Source organism: Gracilinanus agilis, chromosome 5, assembly GCF_016433145.1.
Source record: "Gracilinanus agilis isolate LMUSP501 chromosome 5, AgileGrace, whole genome shotgun sequence".
In the NCBI taxonomy this organism is placed as follows: Eukaryota; Metazoa; Chordata; class Mammalia; order Didelphimorphia; family Didelphidae; genus Gracilinanus; species Gracilinanus agilis.
The window spans coordinates 119,711,946-119,734,316 of NC_058134.1; the positions used below are offsets into that span (position 1 = coordinate 119,711,946).

A 22,371-nucleotide genomic window follows, 5' to 3' on the forward strand; every position below is an offset into this window, starting at 1 on the left:
CATCTGATATATATATATATATATATATATAATTGAAACAGTTACTCCTCCCTTAGGCAACTGAGTACTGAATCATTTAGCCTTTCACCACTACTCTAGAACCACTCTTTTGAGAAACTGACCATGGATCTTAGGCCTTGCTTTATTATCTATCTATCTAGCCATCTATCCGTGATGCTATTTTTTTAAACTAGTGATTTTTTAGACTTGTGATTTTTTTGTTGTAAGAAACTCCCAATGAGGAAACTCTTTCTACCAATGCAGATAGCTACCTATACTGCAACATATAATTTTAGAGAATTGCCTGAGGCAATGAGATTTTTTTTTTAAATGAGTTTCCTATCTCACCCAAACTGGAAATATTGCGGCTGATCCTGGGCTCAATTCCACCACTTATCACCCCAGATGCTTCAACCTGGGCCAGTTCAACTCTCCTTAGGCAGCCTTATAACCTGCCTCTCCCTAGAGCCTCATCATATCAGCAGCAGCTTTGGTTCAGGCACCAGATCAGCTTTAACTGAACCCATAGCTCAAAACTCCAAAGGTCAAACTGTCCACTAGCCTCAGCCTGACCTAACTGTAGAGATTATAGTTATGGACCTTCAAGCCTGGTGGGAGAAGAGTTATTAAGTGACTTTCCAAGGGTCACTCAGTCATTATGTTTCTAGAGCAGCTTGTTGTGGTAGATAGAAAACCAGCCTCAGAGTCAGGAACACAGGGGATCAAGTCTTGTCTCTCTCACATAGATGGATGTGGGACCCTTAGGCAATCACTTAAACTCTCAGCAAGATTATAAATTGCAGAGTAGGTCCAGCTCCCTATTGGAAGAGGGAGCCCCCTCATTTCAATTTTCCTTCTTTTATATGTGTATATGTGTAATAGATGAATACATATTTTTGTGTGTGTACATATACTCATCTAGCAGTAGTGTGTGTATATGTAAATATGAATTATAATCGTGTATGGTGTGTTAATATAAATTATAATTATATACATACTAAACATATATGTAAAAAAATAAGCATAATGAAATTAGATTTAAGCAATCCAAAAAGAGGGAAGTGTAGGAGTTAATCTCTTCTATTTCCTAGGGAATCATTTTCATGAGTGACCCTGAGAGGGAGAATCTACAGTGGTTCTTTGCTGTAGATTTTTCTATGGAATAAGCTAGGTTCTGTACCCAAGGGATTTAGACCTCACCAATTCCCTATTGGGAAATGCCTACTTTTTGATGGGGAAACGGATTCCTTCCTTCCCCTCTCTGCATCCTTCAGCTGTCAACACAGCATCCGCCTTGTGGGACTGTTAATTACTGCCTTTTATTATATTTACGCCGCTTAATTTTTTTCTCCGCAATGTACTCTTCCCTCTAATTAGGTGTAGTGATTAGAATCTCTTTCATGTGTCTCTGGCACGGTGCTTTGAATGTTGAAGGCGCTTGGTGACTTAAAGGAAAGCTATCGTCTGATAAAAAGAAAGCTTCTCCCACTCCCACTCCCCCCTTTCTTTCTCCCCACCAGCTGAGTGGCCTAACTGGGAGAGGGCAGCAAAGCTGGGGCATAGAGCAAGTGAAGATTCCCTTTGAGAAGTTTCAGAAGGAAGGAGAAATTAGCAGTCAGACAGGGAGTCACATTCCTGACAGTTTGTCAATAGAGGTGACCTGGCAGGGAACTCAGGTCCCTTCTGGGACCAAGGAAAGAACCTGGAGTGAGCGCGTGTGTGTGTGTGTGTGTGTGTGTGTGTGTATATGTGTACATAACAAAAGTGGCTAAGATTTTATATACATATATACACATGCATACGTGATAGGGACATGGATAGGTCTTACTAGAATGACTCATCATGCTATGAAGGTAATTCTAGGTTTTTGAAATCTTTAGATATTTGATAGGTGTCCGTGCTCACTTATACTTCAATAATATCACTGATTTGTACCAGAATTAGTCACGATTCCATTGGTGCAGGCTAAAACTACTCTGTACTGGAGACATGCATGCGTTTGTATGTTGGTGTGTTGGGAGAGGGAGGGTTAGTTGCTTTAATTGAAAAAAGCCATCCCCTGTGGCTAATCTCCAAACTTAGCTAGACTGGTCTTTAGAGCAATGATATAGAACCTTTCCCTAGACCCCTTTCAACTTCCAAGTTGAAATAATTTGCTAAAACTTGTTTATGCTTCTTCTGCCATAGTTGATGAGAACCTAGTTACCTTCATTACCTCCACATGATGAGGAGGAGCAAAAGTCAGATGAAAATGAAGCATGTGTGTGTATGTCTGTTGTTATGTTGCTCAGTTATTTCTGACACGTTGTGACCCCATTTGGGATTTTCTTGCCAAAGATACTAGAGTGGCTTGTCGTTCCCTTCTCTAGATCATTTTACAGATGAGAAAACTGAGGTAAATAGGGTTAAGTGACTTGCTAGGTATCACATAGTTGGTAAGTTTCTGGGTCTGAATTTGAACTTGTATCCTCCTGACTCCAGTTCTCTGTCCCCTGAGCCACCTAGCTGTCCATGTATGTATAAATGCATATGAACACACATGTTCATATTCATGCATTCATATTGCATGTGTGTCCATGTATAATGTTAGTCATGTGTGTCTGTTAATAGTCTGTTTCACTGGCATTAAAATATCATCCAAGAGATTGTGATTAAAAGGAGAAATGGGTTAATCTTGTAGTAGGAGATGATAACAGCTGACAACCAGAATTATGCACTAGAAGCTATGTAATGTAAAAAGACCTAGGGCAAGTCCCCACCAGCATGCATGCCAGAGGGGGTTGCCCCCCCTTCCATGAGAGCCTGAGGACATTTCTCATATAATCCATCCCTCTGCCCAGCAGCCCACTAGGAAGGAGCTTCCTCCTTCCCTTGTATGGGGTAAAGGGGTGGCTCACATGCTGTGTGAGGGTTGCAGTTTGGGCACTCAGTCTCTAAAAGGTTCACCATCACTGTTCTAGAGAGATTCATGGCATAATATAAGCCATAATTCCACAGGATGAAAAAGGAGGAAAAGTTGCCATCTGGACTATTACAGGGAGTAGCCTGATCATAGAAGACACTGACTTTAGAGTTGGAAGGAATGTTAGGGCCACATAGGTCAACCCCTTATTTTACAGTTGAGAAAACTGAGGCTCAGAGGGTTTAAAGGATTTGGCCAGAGTCATACAGCTAGTTCTTATCAAGGCAATTTCATATTAATCTTCCTGTGTCCAGGTCATGCATTCTATGCACTATGCCATAATATTTAAGTATATGTAGTCTCCATATATTAGAAGCATGGTGGAGTGAAGGGAGGGCCAGCCTGTGGAATCATTAAGACCTGGGTTTGTGTTCTACCTGGCAAAATGCCACATAACACTGGCAAGTGATCTAACTTTTCAGTACTCCCCCCTCCATTCCCCAGGCAGTTTGATAAGACTATAAACCAGGTTGTCCTGGCTCCAGAGCCAGATTTCTCACCATAATACTCCTTTATTTCTCACATTTCTCCATAATAAATTATATATAAAATATATGCATATGGGTCAATTCCTCTAAAATAGTTGTGTCAAACTCAAATTGAAATAAGAAGCCACTAAACCACACACAGGCATCTCTGTGGGCATGTATCGATGTAGAAAACCACATATTAATACAATCATTTTTATTTTTATTTACTTGGTTGTTTTACTTTGGTTCGGCTACACTCTGGAGTGTTGCTGCTACACCATGGCCCATAGCCAGGGTGTCTGACACGTCTATTCTAAAAGGTAGAGGTTGCATATCCTTCACAGAGGGATTCATTCACTCCCTGCTTCTAGGAAACATCTCGGTCAGTCTCCCAAAAATCATCACCACCATCACCTTTTTCATGAAAGGCAACGGAGAGAAAAGATCTGGACCTTGAGTAAGGAGGGGTCTGAGTTTGCCTCCTACACCTAACCCTTCAACTTATACTCTTAATCCCATCCCCTCCAGTCTTCTCTATCAGATTGCCCCCACTTTGGCTTCTTACCCACACCTCCTCCATCCCTAATAAACTCTCAGTAGATCTTATAGTCTCTCCTAGCTATTGACCTAGCTCTCGCCCCACCTCTGCACACCCCAGCAAAGTTCCTTGAGAAAGTCACCCACACTGAACGTTTTCTTTTCTTATCTTCTCACTTCCCAGCCCTCTGCAGTCTGGCTTTTCCCTTCCTCAGTTCAGCTGAAACTTCTCTCTCCAAAGTCACCGAAGATTTCTTAAATGCCAAATCTACAGACCTTTCCTCAGTCTTCATCCTTGAATTCTCTGCAGCCTTTGGCAATATTGATGATCCTCTTCCCCCAGACACTATTTTCCCTCTAGGTTTTCCTGACACTCTTCTCTCCTTGACCTTCTCCTACCTGTCTGACCACCACTCAATCTATTTGAGAAGTCTTCATCCAGGTTATACCCACTAAACCATATATGTCCCTCACGGCTTTGCCATGGGTCCTTTTCTCTTTCCCCTCTCTATTATCTCATTTGGTGACCTCAGTGATTCCCAAGAGGCTCAACTATCATCTCGAGGCAGATGGCTCCTAGTTTTGTATATCCAGCCCTAAGCTCCCACATCACCAGCTGCCTCTTAGGCATTTTGAATTGGATGGCCCATAGGCATCGCAAATTGGACCTGTAGAAAACAAAACTCATTATCTTTTCTCCTAAACCCTTCCTTCTTCTGAAGTGTCCTATTACTGTCAAGAGTACCATCATCCTCCCAATCATCCTGCCTCATAACACTGGTATCACCATCAACTCCTACCTCAAATTCATCTCATGTCCATCTCAGTTTCCTGATCTATAAAAAAGAGATAATAATATTCATGCTACCTGTCTTGCAGAGTTGTTGAGGGAAATGTGTTTTATAAACCCTAAAGCACCATATAAGTGAGACTTGTTAAAATTTTCTGGTTAGTGACCTTGGTTATCTAACTTCTCGAATTGGGTTAAGCCATGAGGAACACTTTTCTGAAATCTAGTCATCCTTCTTACTCATGTCCTTCATTGCAGTCATTCAAGTAGTCAGTCAGGAAGCATTTTTAAACTCCTACTATGTGGGGGCAGTTAAGAGGCTCAGTGGATCAAGAGTCAGACTTGGAGATGGATGAACATGAGATCAAATCTGACCTTAGACATTTCCTAACTGTGTGACCCTGGGCAAGTCACTTAATCCCCTTAGAACCAATACATATTATTGTTTCTAAGACAGAAGACAAGGGTTTTAAAAATTAAAAAAGCTCCTACTATGTACCAGGCACTGTGTTAAACTCTGGCAATACAAAGAAAGACAAAAGACAGTCCTTATCCTGAGGGAGCTTACAGTCTCATAAAGGATATAACATGCAAAAAAAACAACAACAAAAACTACATACCAACATAACTCACAGATATAAGAACAGGATCATAAATTAGAGATAATAAATAATTACTCTAGAACATTCATCTATTAATTTCATTCCTAGGAACTGAGTTTAAAACTGAGGTTCTTAATCTGAGGATCTTAATTCTCTTTTCCCTCTCTATTATCTCATTTGGTGACCTCAGTGATTCCCAAGAGGAATTTTTAAAGAACCTGTATTCCATTGTAATTGGCTTCTTTTATAGACCCATATATTTATATATATATATATATATTTTTCTATTTAAAACCATGATTCTGAAAATGAGTCCATAGGTTTCACCAGCATTCCCAAGGGGCCCAAGATAGACACAATTGCTAAGGACCCCTGCTTTGAGAGTGATGGGTTTTAATTTATACTATGGCACTTCTAAAGAGCTGGGATCATACTTTGGTCATTGGAGTTCTCCCTCTATGTGATTTCCTCCACTCCTAGCAATGTCCTTATGGTTTTCCTTTACTCCAGCTTTTGCCGAGCTACAGACAGACATCCATGAACTGACAAGCGATCTGGATGGAGCTGGAATTCCCTTCTTGGACTATCGGACATACACCATGAGAGTGTTATTTCCTGGCATAGAAGATCACCCTGTTCTCCGGGACCTAGAGGTGAGCAACAGAAAGCCTGTATCCCTCTTCTCACAGATTCTTTGAATGTTTCTCCTGCAGTGGGTTTTCAAGATCATTTAGGTCAACCTGTCTTTATTATATATGAAGAGAATAGATCCCAGAGGAGATTGAAGGAAAAATAATAGACTGAGCTGGAAGGGACCTCAGAGGCCATCTAGTCTAATCTAAACCTAATAAAGTGAAGAAACTGAGGCCAGAGAAGTTGCCTGAGCTCACATAGGTAATAAGTACAGAGATGGGGTCTGAACCTGTGAACCTCTGATTCTAATACTAGATTTCTTTCCACTGTACCTTTTTCAGAAGGAAAAAACTTTAAAATATAAGTCATAGGACTAAAGTTTAAATCCTAACTCTGCCACTAACTCTCTATGGGATTTTGGTCAAATCACTGAAATTCAGTCATGCTTTTCTTCCTCAGTAAAAAATGAGAGGGGGGAAATGATAAGGGGAGTCGTTTTAGAAAAACATGGCAAGACCTATATGAACTGATGCAAAGTAAAGTGCAAAGAACCAGGAGATTCATTGTGCACAGAAACAGCAATGTTTCTGATCAATTAATTATTTAATTGATTAATGATGATCAACTGTGAAATATTTGGTTACTCTGATCAATAGAGTGATCCAAGATAATTCTGGAGGACACAAGGATGAAAAAATTCTATCTACCTCCAGAGACAAAACTCTGAGTGCAAATTGAAGTATAATTCTCTTATTTTTTTATTTTTTATATTTATATATTTATTTTAAATAAAAACTTTATTTTTCTTGCTTTTTAAAAAATATGGCTACTGTGGAAATATGTTCTGCATGATTTCACATGTAGAATTGATATCAAATTTTTGCTTGCTTTCTCAGTGGGTGAGGAGAGGGGGAGACAGAGGGAAAGAATTTGGAACTCAGAATTTAAAAGGGAAGGTCACACCATGTTCAGCTCTAATTAGACTGGTTTTTAAGTTCTCCAAGTTGACATAACTTGGAGAAAAGTCAAAAGCAAAATTTCAAGGAAAATCCATGGTAAGAAAGTCTGGGCAACTGGAGAAAGTGAAGATACTTGGGATTCTTTCATCTGGAATATTCAATGAACATCAGTTAAAAAACTGACTTCATGAATTCAGGTCACATATTGGGCACAGATGACAAAAACAAACCACTCTTGTCCTCAAGGCTCTTGCATTCTACTGGAGAAGGTAGAGACATAGACATTCATTCCAAAATGCATACCAAATAATTTCTGGGGAGAAAGCACAAAGACAGGGAGGAGATCCCAAAAGCCCTCCTACATAAGACTGAAGTTGACTTATAAGCCATTTGGGTTGAGAAATCTTAAATTTAGTTAGATTTGGCTTGAACAACTGATGGGGATGATGGTGTGGGAAACATTTCATCCCTTCAGGAAGATCTCTGTGTAGCTTCGAGTCGATGCTGCTCAGATGTTGTCCTGGGAACCATTGGTGGCCAGTGCCCAGGCCGACCTCTCCAACTATCATGTTTATAGCATCACAGTGTCTATACATTTTGTTTCTGGCATGAAGAAGTTGTCTCTACCATATTCATGTCCAGCACAGTCCCTCGCACCCTGTAACTGCTGAATAAATATTACACAAATCAAATTGCTTGGCCTCACTAGTGGTCCAAGAAGTTGTTGCTGGTATAAAATGAAAGTTTGGCATAGCAGAGGGAAGTACTTAGCAGAATGGAGAGAAGACTAGATTTGGAGTCAAATGTCCTGAGTTAGAGAGAGAGTCCCTGCTCTTCCTCTTATTATTTAGCTGATTTTTGGCAATCCCTGTCATCTCAATGGTTGTCTGTAGTTCCCTAACCTGTAAAAAGGGACTTTTGTAAGGAGGACCTCTCCTACAGTCTCAAAAGATCTCACCTCAAGGATGACCTTCCCTCAGAGATCCCACTTTTTAACTTCACCATGGTGACTGTATTATGACTTTCTCCAAATGGAAGGAATCATCTATGAGTATATCTAATCCATGAATAATCCATGAGATAGCACAAGGCCCAGTACTGATCCCCAGGATGTTGTACTGGTGCCACCAGATTGAAAACAAACCCATAATGACTACCCTTTCAGTTTGCCCATTCAATCCTTCGTGAGCCACTTAACTCGACTATTATTTGATCCTCATATCCTTATACAAATAAGAAACTACACACATTTGCAGGTATTCAGATCATACTCACTCTCATCCTTATAAACTCTGAGATTTTTAGAGGAATCCAGAAGATTGGGATGGGTATGCTAAGAATTCTGATGCTGGTGTAGTGATAATGGTTTAGCCAACCCTTGGCAGGTCATCATCCAAATATGCAATCAGCATATATTGCAATTGTAAAAGGCTAGCACAATTATACACACGTAGACCCCATCCCTAACCCGTTCTGACCAACCAGACCACATATGTGGCTTAGATCTTCCCTCTCTGGCATCTTCAACCGTCTATTATACATATTAAATTCAATACACCCAACATGTATCATTACTCTCCTCAGAACCCTTTCCTTCTTTTAACTTTTCTAGGGGCACAAACACAATCTTTCCAGGCTGCCAGGCTCCCCACCTAGGTGTTATACTTGATTCTTCACTCTCGCCCCCACCTATCAACCATATCCAATCTGTTGCCAAATTTTGTAATTTCTTTTTTTTGAAACCTTTACCTTCTGTCTTAGCATCAATTCTATGCCAGAAGAGTGACAAGAGCTAGGCAATCGAGGTTAAGTGACTTGCCCAGGGTCACACAGTAGCAAGTGTCTGAGGCCAGATTTGAACCCAGGTTTTCTCAGCTCCAGGCCTGGCAGTCTATTCATTATGTTACTTAGCTGCCTGAAATTTCTACCTTTGAAAAATCTCTCCTATATGCCTCCTTCTGCCCTCCATGCTGCCAGGCACTCTTATCACCTCACTTCTAATTATAATAGCTGAATGGTTGGTCTGCCTTCCACAAGCTTCTCCCCACTCCAATCTATATCCTCTGTCAAACTGAACTTCCTAAAGCAAAGTTTTAATCACTTCAAGCCCCCTATTCAATAAACTCCAGGGGCTTCCTATCACCTCCAGATAGAAAACCTTCTAGCTGGCATTCAAAGCCCTTCATAAGCTATTCTCACCTCCGTTTCCATCCTTCTTATACTTTACTCATCCTCTCACTGCCTCCTCCTGCCTCCAGCTCTTTGATCCAATGTCACCAGCCTCCTTACTGCTCCTTGAATAAACCACCCTATCTATCTCCTGATTATCCCCATACCCAGAATTCTGTCCCTCCTCACTTCGCACTTCTGGCTTCCTTGGTTTTCTTTCATTCTCAGATAAAATACCATCTTCTGAAAGAAGCTCTCCCCCCTCCCCTTAATGTTAGTGCTTTCTCGCAGTTGATTCGGCATATATCTTCATTGTACACAGTTGCTCGCATGTTACTTCTCTCACTAGACCGTGAACTCCTTGAGAGTAATGATTATCTTTTGCCTTCCTTTGCCCCCAGCACAGTTCCTAGCACTTAGAAAGCAGCTCATAAATGCTCATGGGCTGTCTTAATTAGGATTTTTATTTTCATTTGTTTGTTGATTTATTGATTCCTTGGTTTATTGATTTATTTTATTCTCTAAACCTTTCCCTGAGAAAGAGGCTTTCTGTCAGTCTTCTGACCATGAAGGAGTTAAAATAAAACCTACCTCAATTCAGCTCTTATTTCCCTGAGTAAGGAGCCCACAAGATGGCTAATTGTCAGGAAAAGGCTCTGTCTGGAGCAGGTTACGTGGCCTTCTAGTTTCCAATAAACTTGCTAATTAATTGCTTGCAGACATGAGCAGAAATAAACTTTTGCTGCTGCACATTAGCCCGAGGTGATGTGAGATTCAGCATTCTAGTGAGGGAGCTTTGGATCACACTTTCCTTGCTTGTTTTTTTTTTCCACAAGCCTCCTTAGTTCCACCCTATTGACTTTCTGGAAACCGAAATACTCTAAAAGGGCAGCAGAGTGGTCTACAGCTCAACCTTTTCTCATTTCAGGCAAACCTGCAAACTCACTATTGTGTATACGGTGGATACAGGAGAAAGATTTGAGGAAATAGAATGGACCCTCCTCATTTACCTTCTGTCTTTCCTTCCTTTTTTTCTTTATGCTCATTTATTGACTTGCCTAGTCATCAACTCATCTATCCCTTCATGTTGAGCACCATCTAGCCTCCCAGAATCCCAGAAAGCTGGAAGAAAGGTCATCTAGTCTAACTCATCTCTGAGTAGAAATTACAGCTTTCTCTATCTAGAATGAAACCTCAGAGATCATTTTTCCACCTCTCTCACTTTACAAATGAGGGAAGCTGAGGCCCAGGAGGTTAAGTGATTTATCCAAAGGATGTATCAGAGGCAGGACTTGAACTCAGCTCTTCCTACTCTAGCACCCTTCTCATTCCCCTTAGAAACTTCATATGTAGGCTACTTAATTTCTCTGAGTCTCTGTATCCTCTTATGCAACATGCTTGAACCCTTTTATGGTCTCTTCTATTTTTAAATGGGTGATATGATCCTGTGACCTGGGATCAAGCCCCAACTCTGCTGCTCACTACCTTGGACAAGTTAGAATTGGGATTCTCCCCACTTTTTGTGTTAAGGAGCCTTTTGGCAGCCTAGTGAAGCCTATGAGTCATTCCTCAGAATCACGTTTTTTAGGTACATGAAATAAAATATATAGGATTACAAAAGAACTATTGAAATGTAGTTCTCAAAAATATAGTTTCCAGAAATATCGATTTTCAAATATAGTTATATATTTATATATGATACATCTTTATACTTGATATTTATATTTAACACATCTTTATTATATATATAGTTTGAGAGAGTTCCTGGGTCAAAAGCCCTGAGTTAAAAGAATGGGCAGAATTCAACAAGATGAAAATGAATACAGATAAGTATAGCATCCAACTCTTCAGTTTAAAACAAAAGCAAAAATCAGTCATCACTGCTCTTCCAGTGACCAGAAAGCCACCCCTGCCCTGGAGCAGAACTGTCCGGACTGGTGAATAAGTCACTTAAATTCCCTTAGCCCACTATTTCTTGCCCCACTCTTCCTGTGATTCACATCTTACCCAGTTCCCTATTGCAGGCATTTCCAACTCCCCCAGTGTACTTTCTTAGGCTCCCACCACTTTTCACCTCTTGCTCTAGGAATAATAATCCAAATAATTCTACCGTTAGTTCTGCAAAGGCTATGACAGTCTATCTCTTGGCTTTAATCACCATGGCTGTGACTCCCCGGCTCTGAACTCCCATCCCTAATCACCACTCCCCCATTATCCGTGCCATCTTCCCCCATTAGAATGTAATTCCTGAAAGACAGGGACTGCCTCATTTTTGTGTTTGTTTCTATAATGGCAGACACATAGCAGGCACTTAATAAATTTGTTTTTGTGCATTCCCTGCCTCCCGATTTTATATTTGTACAACTCAGATTGTTGAGTTTTTTCCTCCTATATTGAATCTAAATATGTTCCTTATTATGATTTCTAATTTTGCTCTCTAGAGCTAAGCAGAATGTCTAATCTCTCTTTAATGTAACAGTTCTTCAAATACCCGCTCTCCATTTCCCCTTTGAGTCTTCTCTTCCCTAGGCTGAATATCCCCTGTTCTTTCAAATAATCCTTATATGATATGGTCTATCCTGTTTATTCTCCTCCAGTTTTCCAGTGTGCCTACTAAAATGTGGCGCCCAGAACTAAATACTATCCTAGATGTGGCCTGATAAGGACAAAATACCATAATACCATGACCTTGCTTTTTCTAGACATTATTCTTCTATTAATTCAGCTTAAGATCACATTACCTTTTTTATTCAGTTGCCATGTTACATTATTCAACTCAAATAAATTTATTATGCACTTATTATGTTCAAGGCATCTTACATTCCACAACAAAACCCCAAGAGGTTTTCATGTTTATTTTTGGGTTTATTTTTTTACACAAACCATTTTCTTGCTTAGTCTTCTCTTTCATATATATATATATGTGTATATATATATATGTATTATACATATATTTAAACCTTTACCCTCTGTTTTAGAATTCATACTAAAAATCATTTCCATGGGCTAGGCAATGGGAGTTAAGTGACTTCCCTACAGTCACACAACTAGGAAGTATCAGAGGTCAAATTTGAACCCAGGACTTCCCACTCTAGATCTGGCGCTCTGTCCACTGAGCTGCCGATCTGCCCCCTTGACATTTATCCCTATTAAACATCATCTTATTAACTCCTATCCACTTCTCCAACCTGATGAGATCTCTTTGGATCCAAATGCTGTCATCCAGCAGAGAGCTTTCAGTTTCAGCTTTGTGTCATGCTCAGATTTATCAGGTACGCTCGCCTCTGCCTTTGCCCAAGTGTCTGGTAAAAGTGTGTAACATAGCCGAGCCGAGGATGCATCTCTCTGGTGTACGACACTGGAAACCCCCCTCCCGGTCAACAGTAATTGATTCAAAGCATCCAGCCAGAGTCATGCCAGGAGTGCAGTACCCATACCTTAATCTAATCTCTTTCTTCTCTCTCTTTCAATGTGAGGATCCCAAATGAGAAAGGACACACCCTCTTCATTTGAAAACCAGTCTATTTCTTTTTTTTTTTTTTAAACCCTTACCTTCCATCTTAGAATCAATACTAGGTATTAGTTCTAAGGCAGAAGAATGATAAAGGCTAGGCAATAGGGGTTAAGTGACTTGTTCAGGGTCACACAGCTAAGAAGTGTCTGAGGCCAGATTTGAACTCAGGACCTTCCATCTCTGGGCCTGACTCTTAATCCACTGAGCCACCCAGATGCCCCCCCCCCCAGTCTATTTTTTTAAGGGAATCCTCTTACATAAGAAATCATAGGATCAAAAGCTAGAAAGGACTTAGACAAAGGACTTCATTTTACAGATAAGAAAACTAAGGTCCAGAAACTTAGGTGACTTGCCTATTGTTACAAAGGCAATAAATGGCAAAACCAAAATTTGAACACAGATTTTCTGATTTCTAAGTCCAATGAGTTTGCTGAGGGAGGAATTACTCCAGGAGAAAGGAATTTAGACTTAAGCTTAGCCTATAAGATCTATAAAGGATAATTGCTTTGGAAAATTTTGTAGGAGTAGTTTAGGGACAAGAAAAAGAGGGAAATGGGTAAGTAGGTGGATAGATTTGAGCCTAAGAGTTGCCGATACTTCAGGGTCACTATGTTTCCTGTTTCCTTCTTTTCCCTTTTGTCTCTTGGCTACTTGGAATTAGTGGCACTGGCTCCTAAGGTAGAAGGGAGTGCCAATTAGGGCCAGACATAAGGCAAGCAGATGCTAGACCTAGACTCCTTTCCTGGAACCTAATAGACACCTTGAGCCTGGCCTCTAGAGTCTGAGCCTAAGGAAATAGGGACTGGAGAGACCAGGATGGAGGCAAAGGGTTGGGGGAGGGAATACAATGGACAAGAACCAAAATGTGCTGCTGGAGTGGCAGAAAATGGGGATCCCCAGCAGGATTTATTTGTTTCCAACTTGGCTCTGGTCCCTTCCACTGCCTCCCTCCAGAGGCCTTGCTCAGCTTTTAAAGAACCACAGTAAGTGGAAGCTGAACAGGGATGGAGAATGAGGGAGGGGACATCACTGTCTTGAAAGCTCTTAGGCTTCCAAACCTATGGGAGCTGGAGGGGCTAATCAGAGGATTTGTCACAAAGCTTCCCCTCCCCCAAGAAAATCAAAATTGGAGACAGTTAGGTGGACACTTCCTAAATATTAAGTCACTTAACCCAATTGCCTGGCCATTACTGCTCTTCTGCCTTGGGACCAATACTTAATATTGATTCTAAGATGGAAGGGAAGGGTTTAAAAAAGTCAAATTTGTACTCATTGGGTGCCATGGTGTCTTGATCCTAAACAATATCAATGTGGTCTGCTGGATGATGATTTAGACCAGAAGTAGAGACACATCCCTGAAGTCATATTCATGGCCTCATATGTTCAGCTTATAGTGGGGAGCAGCTAGATAGAATAGTGGATAGAGTTCCAGGCCTGAAGAAAGGAGGTCCTGGGTTCAAATATGACTTCAGACACTTCCTACCGTATGACCCTAGACAAGTCACTTAACCTCATTTGGGTAATCTTTACTCTTCTGTCTTAGAGTTGTTACTAAGAAAGAAAGTAAGGGTTAAAAAAAGCTGAGGGAGTATGTAGTTCAACCCCCACTTTTTATAGATGAAGAAGCTGATGCCCAGGAAGTCTAAATAATCTACCCAAGATCACACAGATAGCAAGTGTTGAAGGTCGTTCTGACCCCTTATCTTCCTGCCTGAGGAGCCAGTGTTCAATCAACCACTGAGATGTTCCTCATCTCTATGCCACCGACATCTTCCATGACCTTGGGCCAATATGATCTTCTACTTCAGTTTTGATCAGTGTTTAATCTGGAAGTTTTCATTGACCTAAAGCAGAAAGGGACCTTTGAGACTCAGTCCAACCCCCATTTTAAAGATGAGAAAACTGAGATCTAGGATGGTTAGTGACTTGTCCAGCATAATTCATGTATTGTCAAAGGGAGGATTTCAGCTCAAGTCCAGGATCTGAACCTAATATAGAATGTTAGAGCTGGAAGGAAGCTTGGAGGGCATCAAGTCTGGTTCCCTGTTTAAAGATGAAGTAACTGATGCCCAGAGAGTTTAATATGACTTGCTAATGTCACACAGCTATTTTAAGGCACAGCCAAGATCAGAACCTCTGTTGCAGCCAGCTGAGTGTAGGATTGAAGGTGCTAATGCAACATTCATGGGCCCCTAGGGGCCCAAAGCTTGCCCAGAAGAAGCTGTGACAATTCACAATAGACACTGGGATCCTTCCTGGGATGATTCTGGCATGAGTGTGAATCACATACTATTTCAATCCAATGCACATGTGTAGTATCTGGCAGAGCTGGTTGGTATTATGGATAGAATGCTAGATTTGGAATCAGGAATCACGAAGACCTGAGTTCAAATCCAACCTCAGATACTCACTAGATGTATGACCCTGGGCAAATCACATAAGCATTGTCTGCCTCGGTTTCTTCAACTTTAAAATGGGGATAATAATAGCACCTGCCTCAGGGTTGTTGTGAAAATAAAATGAGATAATAATTTCAAAGCTCTTAGTACAGCACCTGGCACAGAGTATGAACTTTATAAATGCTACCTATCATTATTGACATCATCAACATTATTATTATTATTAATGTTATTATTATCTTTTTCTTCTTCTATGTGTAAGTTACTCTGCTCATTACCACAGATATGAATGCTAAAAGCAGAAGTCCCTTCCCTAGTCAACATATATAAAGATAAATAAATATAAGGTAATTTCAAATGTCAGAGAGCACTAACAGCTGGCATGGGCAGGTGGTATCGATGGCATCTTTCCAGAACCAGCCACGTCTACACAATACCTCAACCTGCTCTGGTCTGATTGAGCAAGATGGCGGTGACCTTGGAAGGTGAATGATGCATCTCATGGGAGCATGACCTATCCTACTCTTTCCTCTCTGTAGGTACCAGGCTACCGGCAAGAGCGTGTGGAGAAGGGCCTGAAGCTCTTTGCTCAGCTCATCAACAACAAAGTGTTTCTGCTGTCCTTCATCCGCACCCTGGAGTCCCAGCGAAGCTTCTCCATGCGGGACCGAGGCAACGTGGCCTCCCTCATCATGACGGTGCTGCAGAGCAAGCTGGAGTATGCCACAGATGTGCTAAAGCAATTGTTGGCTGATCTCATTGACAAGAACCTGGAGAGCAAAAACCACCCCAAACTACTTCTCAGAAGGTGAAGGGTGTGGGAAAGGGAAATAACCAAGGGGGCAGCGGGGAATGGGAATGTCTACCCCAGCCTAGACTCCATCACATCTTCTAGGATGGTTTAGCCTTTTACTTGTCAAGGAGCACAACACTGGGCTAAATGACTTAATGGGGTCATTTCACATATCTTTACTCTTGCAAGACTTTCTATCTCATTCTTAAGCATTTTGTGGAGAAAGCTCTGGTCTTGAAGACAGAAGACCTGAATCCAAGTTCATGTTCATTCCTAGCTTATTAACCAGGTGACCCTGGGCAAGTCAATTACTGAGTCTCAATTTCCTCATCTGTAAAATGGGCATAATGATATTTTTCAAAGAAAGTCCTTGGGAAACATTAATATAGGGCAGCTAGGTAGCACAATGGATAAAACACCAAGCCCTGGAATCCGGAGGACCTGGAGCCAAATCTGGCCTTAGACACTTCCTAGCTATGTGACCCTGGGATTAACCCCAATTGCCTGACCCTTGCCACTTCTCTATCTTAGAATTGATACTAAGACAGAAAGTAAGTAAAAGGAAGAAAACCTTAAAGTCTTCTTTATGGATATTCTTCTCTCTTTCCTATTTTTTCTGTTCATCTTTTTCATTTCATTTATGTCCCCTGTGACTCCTCCAACATCATGGGGATTTTCTTCTCAAATATCCCTCTTTGTAGAATTTTACTTAACACTTTAGATCTTCAGAAGACTTTTGATGGTCATCTAGAGACCTTTCCCCTTCAATCAAGAATAATCCAAGTCTTTTCATAGAATCACAAATAAGAGCAGAAGGAGACCTTAAAGCTGTGTTGGTGAACCTATCCCACACTTGCCAAAGGGGGCTTCTCCCCTCACCCTCTCCATGAGCACCTGAGGATATTTTTCACATGACTCACCCCCCTTCCCAGCAGTCCAATGAGACCACTTCCTTCCTCTCCTATCTGGGGTAAGGCTGGTGAGCTCACATGTAGTGTGAGGGTTACAATTTGGGCACTTGGCCTCTAAAAGGTTGGCCATCAGTGCCTTAGAGATTATCTAGTGCAGTGGTTCCCAAACTTTTTTGGCCTACTGCCCCCTTTCCAGAAAATATATTACTTAGCCCCCTGGAAATTAATTTTTTTTTAAATTTTAATAGCAATTGATAGGAAAGATAAATGCACCTGTGGCCATCACCGCTCTTCTGGATCACTGCAGCACCCACCAGGGGGCAGTAGCGCCCACTTTGGGAATCATAGATCTAGTGCCATCATCACATTTTATAGATTAGGAAATTAAAGTCCAAAGAGAAATTAACACAAGGCCCAATAGTAAGTAAAAAGTAAGGATCAGAATTGAAACTCAGGTCCTCCAATTCTTACTCTATTATTCTTAGTTAAGAATCTATAGTATTTTTAAACATTCTAGAAATGAAGATGCCACACTAACCCTGGATCACCCACCCCTTTCTCATATCCAAGAAGTTCTAGTTTAAGTTAGACTTAAACCCCCTCCACTGCAACTTATTCAATGCAGTTCTGAGACTAAAGCTTCTTGAGGGCAGGAACTGTATCATTTTCCATATTTTTTAAAAGTCATCAAAAAATGCTTGTTGAACTGACTTAGGTACATTGTACCATCTAATTGGAAACTCTACACATGTGGAATTGGCCAAGATGCTAAATTTGTGCTCATTTCCAGTGGTTTATAGCTCATCTGAAATACGCATCATTTGACCACTGGCCTCTCTTCACCACAGCACCAAGCACACTTAAAGATAATGTTCAAATTTTCCCTTCAACTTCCTCTCTAAGCTCTAAGCTAAACCATCCCTACTCCTTTCATTGCTACCCTTCCTTAATTCCTGCTTCAAATCATCCAGTCAACAAGCCTACATGAAAATGTAAATCTCATACTTGATAATAGCAATAGCTAATATTTCTATTATAAGACTAAAAGGTTGACAAAGAGCTTTACAAACATTATCTCATCTGATCTCCACAAACAACCTGGTGAGAGAGGTGCCATTCCAATCCTCATTTTACAGATGTGGAAACTGAGGCAGACAGAGGATAAATAATCTGCTCAAGGTGTCAGTGGGCTACTGTCCAAGTTAAGATTCAAACTCAGGTTGTCCTAACTCTAAATTCATCATTCTAGCTACTGTGCCACCTAATTGACTTATCTCTGTTGGTCTATTTAATTAATGCCCTAATCCTAACCTAATATTAGTACCCCTCCCAACACCCAGGCTTTCCTCTTGGTTTAGCAAACTGGGCTGAGATTTTAGAAGAGTCACTTTAAGTCCTTTTCTAGCTGCAGTGGTCAAAACGTTGCATGGCAGGAAGAAGCGGGTACAAATTGGAACAATCACGCTGATTTGGGAACAGAAACAGAAGAAAGAGTTTGCACAAGAGATCATTTTGATTTTTGTTTTACTTTCACCAAGTTACCACCCACTGCCATAATTCTAAGGTTGCCACTGCCTAGCCAAGCTGCCACTGTCAATTTTCCAGTGCCATCTCTCTTCACATCTGTGTATCTCCCACTTTTATTGATGCCTCATTTTCCTCCAGTGCCTTCTCTGCTTTCAGCTTTGCTTACTCTCTTGTTCTTCCTCTTTTTCTTGGCCCCTTCCCCAGTCCCACTTTTTTCCAATTGTTTTCTGCTTTTTTTTTTCTTCATCTCTGCTCCCAACTGCTTTATTCTGAGATCTTTCATTTTCCCCTTGCCAGTGTAACCTTAAAATGCCCACGGCTATATCTGGACTTGGTTACCTCTCCTTTGTGCTTCCTATGAACATAGCTGAGGTCCAGAATCAACAGAAGTGGAGTCCTTAGGACAATCATGTAGCCCAGTGGATAGAGCTCGGCCTAGAGTAGAGAGGACTTGGATTCAAATTTGACCTCAGATACTACCTAACTGTATGAGGCTGGGCAAGCCATTTAACCCCAATTGCCTAACCCTTACCACTCTTTTGCCTTAGAACTGACACTTAGGAGCAATTCTAAGAGAAAAGAAAAGGATGTTTTGTTGTGTGTGTGTGTTTTTTTTTTAAAGAAGCAGAGCTCTCTGTCATTAAAACAGTCAGAATAACGTATATTACTCTTGGAGTCAAGGGACTTGTGTTCAAAACCTGATTTAGCTACTTTTCAGCTGAGCAACCTTGGGCAAATCATTTCAGTTCCCCAGACCTCAGCTTCCCTCTCCATAAAATGAGAAGGCCAAATACCTTCTAACATTCCTTCCAGATCTAAATCCACAATCCTTATGAAAATGGAATTGGTATTGCAATTTTTGTCTTCAGCAATAGAACAAAAAAGGCCAATGAGTTTGACCCGAAGCATGGGAGATTTAGATTAGATTTGGAAGGGAATTTTCTGGCCATGTAGATGGTTCAGCACTGAAATGATCTTCCCAAGGGATGCTTTGGTGCATCCATCTACAGGCAACTCCAAATATTTCTATTCCATCACTGAATGGTTCAGATTTGGCCTCACCTTGGTGTAAAACGGTAGATTAAATGATCTTTGAGTATCTCTAGTCCTTGAAAGAAGGCCATAACCTGGCTTTTAGGGTCCTGTGTGGTTAGTAATCCTCATTTCTATTTGAGTTTGACACCCCTGACCTAGTAGACAGGGCAATGGCCCAAGAGTCAGGAGGACCTAATTACCTCTACTAAAGATTAATTACTAAAAAAATTGACCTTGGACAAGTCATTCATGTCTCTGTCCCTCAGTTTCATCATCTGCAAAATGGAATTAATGAAAATTAGAATTAATGAAGATTAGAAGTAATAACCTCTGAAATCCCTTAATACTTCAAATCTTTTGAAAGCCATAAACCAGCCAGTTTCTTTCTCTGTGGTCCCAGTGAGACTAACCAAATGCCTGTTTCTCTTGTCTTGTTCTGCCTTTTATTCTGTGGCTGGGATATAGGACGGAGTCAGTGGCTGAGAAGATGCTAACGAATTGGTTCACTTTCCTTCTCTACAAGTTCCTGAAGGTAAGAGGGATAGACATCCGAAAGATTTCACGGGAGACTAATAACCCTTCCCTAATATTTCCTCCTTTTGGAGTATGTCATCCATATTCTCTCTAATCACTTCCCCACTCAATCCATCCTATCCCTGGTTCGTCACCCCATGCCCATCATGGCCCTGCTCTCACCAGAATAGGGACAGACCTTCTGACACAAAGAGGATCGATCCCGAAACACCTCAGAGAAGAAAGCCCTCAGAGACTGATTGCAGTGATTCTTAAAGAGTGTGTCATAGCCTGTTAGTGTGTCCTGAGTTTCACTACATGGGCCCCAAATTATATGGGACTTAGACTTGCCCTGAGTAGTGCCCTGACTCCCCAGGGCATACAACAGTACTTAGCCATGAAGGAGAGAAAATTTAGAACCATGAAGGAGACATGGTTCTCCTGGTGGCTTTACTACTTGGAGAGAACATAATGGAAGCCTCTGGGAGGTCATGACTGTGAAGTCTAGGACCATATTCCCACTTTAGCTAAGAGTGGCATATGCCACCCATCCTAATGCTCTACCTCTCTTTTTTCTTTTTCTCCTCCTCCCTCTCATCTCCCTCCACTACCTCTCTCCCTCCTCAGTCCTCATGTGGGGCTGATAAGGGCCACAAGCAGGTACAAAGAGGCAATATGTTGACAGTAGATAAGCTAGTGATGTGACAGGGAGGTTGAGAACCACTTGGCTGCCAATTATGGACTTGTTTCCCTAAGGGGAGTTGCACTAGAGGGAAGGCCTCAGGGATAAGGGATCCAAAGGGGGGGGAAGGTAGAGAGGGAACAGGGGAGAAATAAGGATGAAAAAAGGATAAGGAAAAGAGAGAACATTAAGGAAGAGAATAGGGAAGGGGAAGCCAGGGGCAGATTATGAAGGTACAAATCAGAACAGGTGAGGAATGAAAAGTGAAAGAATTATAAGAAAGGAAAGGAGGTAGGAAAAAGAAAAATTGAGAATCCCAGTACTAACATTTGTTTGATCGATGGTTGAGAATCAGACACAGCCAGTATATACATAGGATTCTGGGCCATGCATTCCCTGAAGTTCAGCAGCTCTGATTATCACAATAATCCTCTCTGCCATAGGAATGTGCCGGGGAACCCCTCTTCTCCTTATTCTGTGCCATCAAGCAGCAGATGGAGAAGGGTCCCATCGATGCCATCACTGGGGAAGCCCGATACTCCCTGAGTGAGGACAAGCTCATCAGACAGCAGATTGACTACAAGACCCTGGTGAGTGTCTGCAGGAGACTTTCCCAACCTCAGGCTATGTAATGAGTGTGTGTGTGTGTGTGTGTGTGTGTGTGTGTGTGTGTGTGAGAGAGAGAGAGAGAGAGAGAGAGAGAGAGAGAGAGAGAGAGAGAGAGAGAGAGAGAGAGAGAGAGAAAGTGTATATGTTTGTGTGTGTGGTGGTGGTGGGAGGGGGGTTGTGTTAAGTGGGGTCATGGCCGTAGGACCATATATTTAGACCTAAAAGCAACTTTAGAGGTTATCTAATCTTGCTCTGTCAATTTACAGATGAAAAAACTGAGACTCAATCAGCTGTAATGACTTTTCCAAGACTACATAAGTATGAAAGTTCAGAAGTAGAGTTTGAATCCAAACCTAAGAGGCAAACTAGAGATGAATAAGTCAGGGAAGTGACTAAGAAAAAAGCCAACAACACATCCCCAGACCCACTATGGTATTGTTGAGCGTTAGCTCATCATTTCATCAGCCTAATAGTGACCTCTAAGACGGAGAAGTAGAAGGGGCCTCAGAGACTCTGTAGTTTAACATCCTTATTTTACAGTTGAGGAACTGAGACCAAGGGAGTCAGAGAGACTGGCCCAGGGTGACACAGATAGGAAGTATTTGAAGTGGGTTTGAACCCAAATCTTCCTAACCACAAGTGTAGCCGTCTCTCTAATCCATAAGAGATCAGTAAGAGTGGACAGAGTGTAAGAGTGGGAATAGGTGTCATAAAAGGGAAAGCATTGAGATAAGAACTGTGGTCTTGTGATTTGCAGTCTTATATTTTTGTCCAAAAGGCCCCAATCCCAAGTGTCAGACACAAAGGTAACTAGGATTAGAGACATATGAAGTACTTTGTCTATTTGTCTCCTTTTAGGGTCAGTTTCCCAGGCATTCCCTGTAGGACATTTCTGCAGGAAGAGGATGACTGTAGTTTAACTCCCTCTGCTCCTGCCCAGTCATAGACCAGGTCATCACCATTTCTGTATATAGCAAGAAGGAGGAAGAACCAAGAAAAGGAGAGTGAGGCTGAATAAAGAAAAAAGTGAGAAATAATCATAAGGGGTGGGGGAGAGAGAGACAGAGAGAGAAAGATGAGAAACAGAGAAAGGAGAGAGAGAGAGAGAGAGAGAGAGAGAGAGAGAGAGAGAGAGAGAGAGAGAGAGAGAGAGAGAGAGTTAAATAAAACACCAAAGGAAGTGAAAAAAGCAGAAGGCAGAGAGAGGTTCAGCCTAACAGACCCCCACCCCCACCTCACCCCTCTGATTCTCAGGCCATCTTGCCA

General features: G+C 41.4%; 1 protein-coding gene across 1 annotated transcript in view; it reads left to right on the forward strand.

Moving 5' to 3' along the window:
* The window catches only part of PLXNA4 (plexin A4), a 588,990-nt gene that overhangs the window by 514,697 nt on the left and 51,922 nt on the right, over positions 1-22,371 (forward strand). Inside the window, exons 20-23 of the mRNA XM_044679013.1 lie at positions 5,872-6,014; positions 15,575-15,843; positions 19,767-19,833; positions 20,940-21,086. Of these exons, the coding sequence (XP_044534948.1) occupies positions 5,872-6,014; positions 15,575-15,843; positions 19,767-19,833; positions 20,940-21,086 (626 nt within the window). The remainder of the gene's footprint in view (positions 1-5,871; positions 6,015-15,574; positions 15,844-19,766; positions 19,834-20,939; positions 21,087-22,371) is intronic.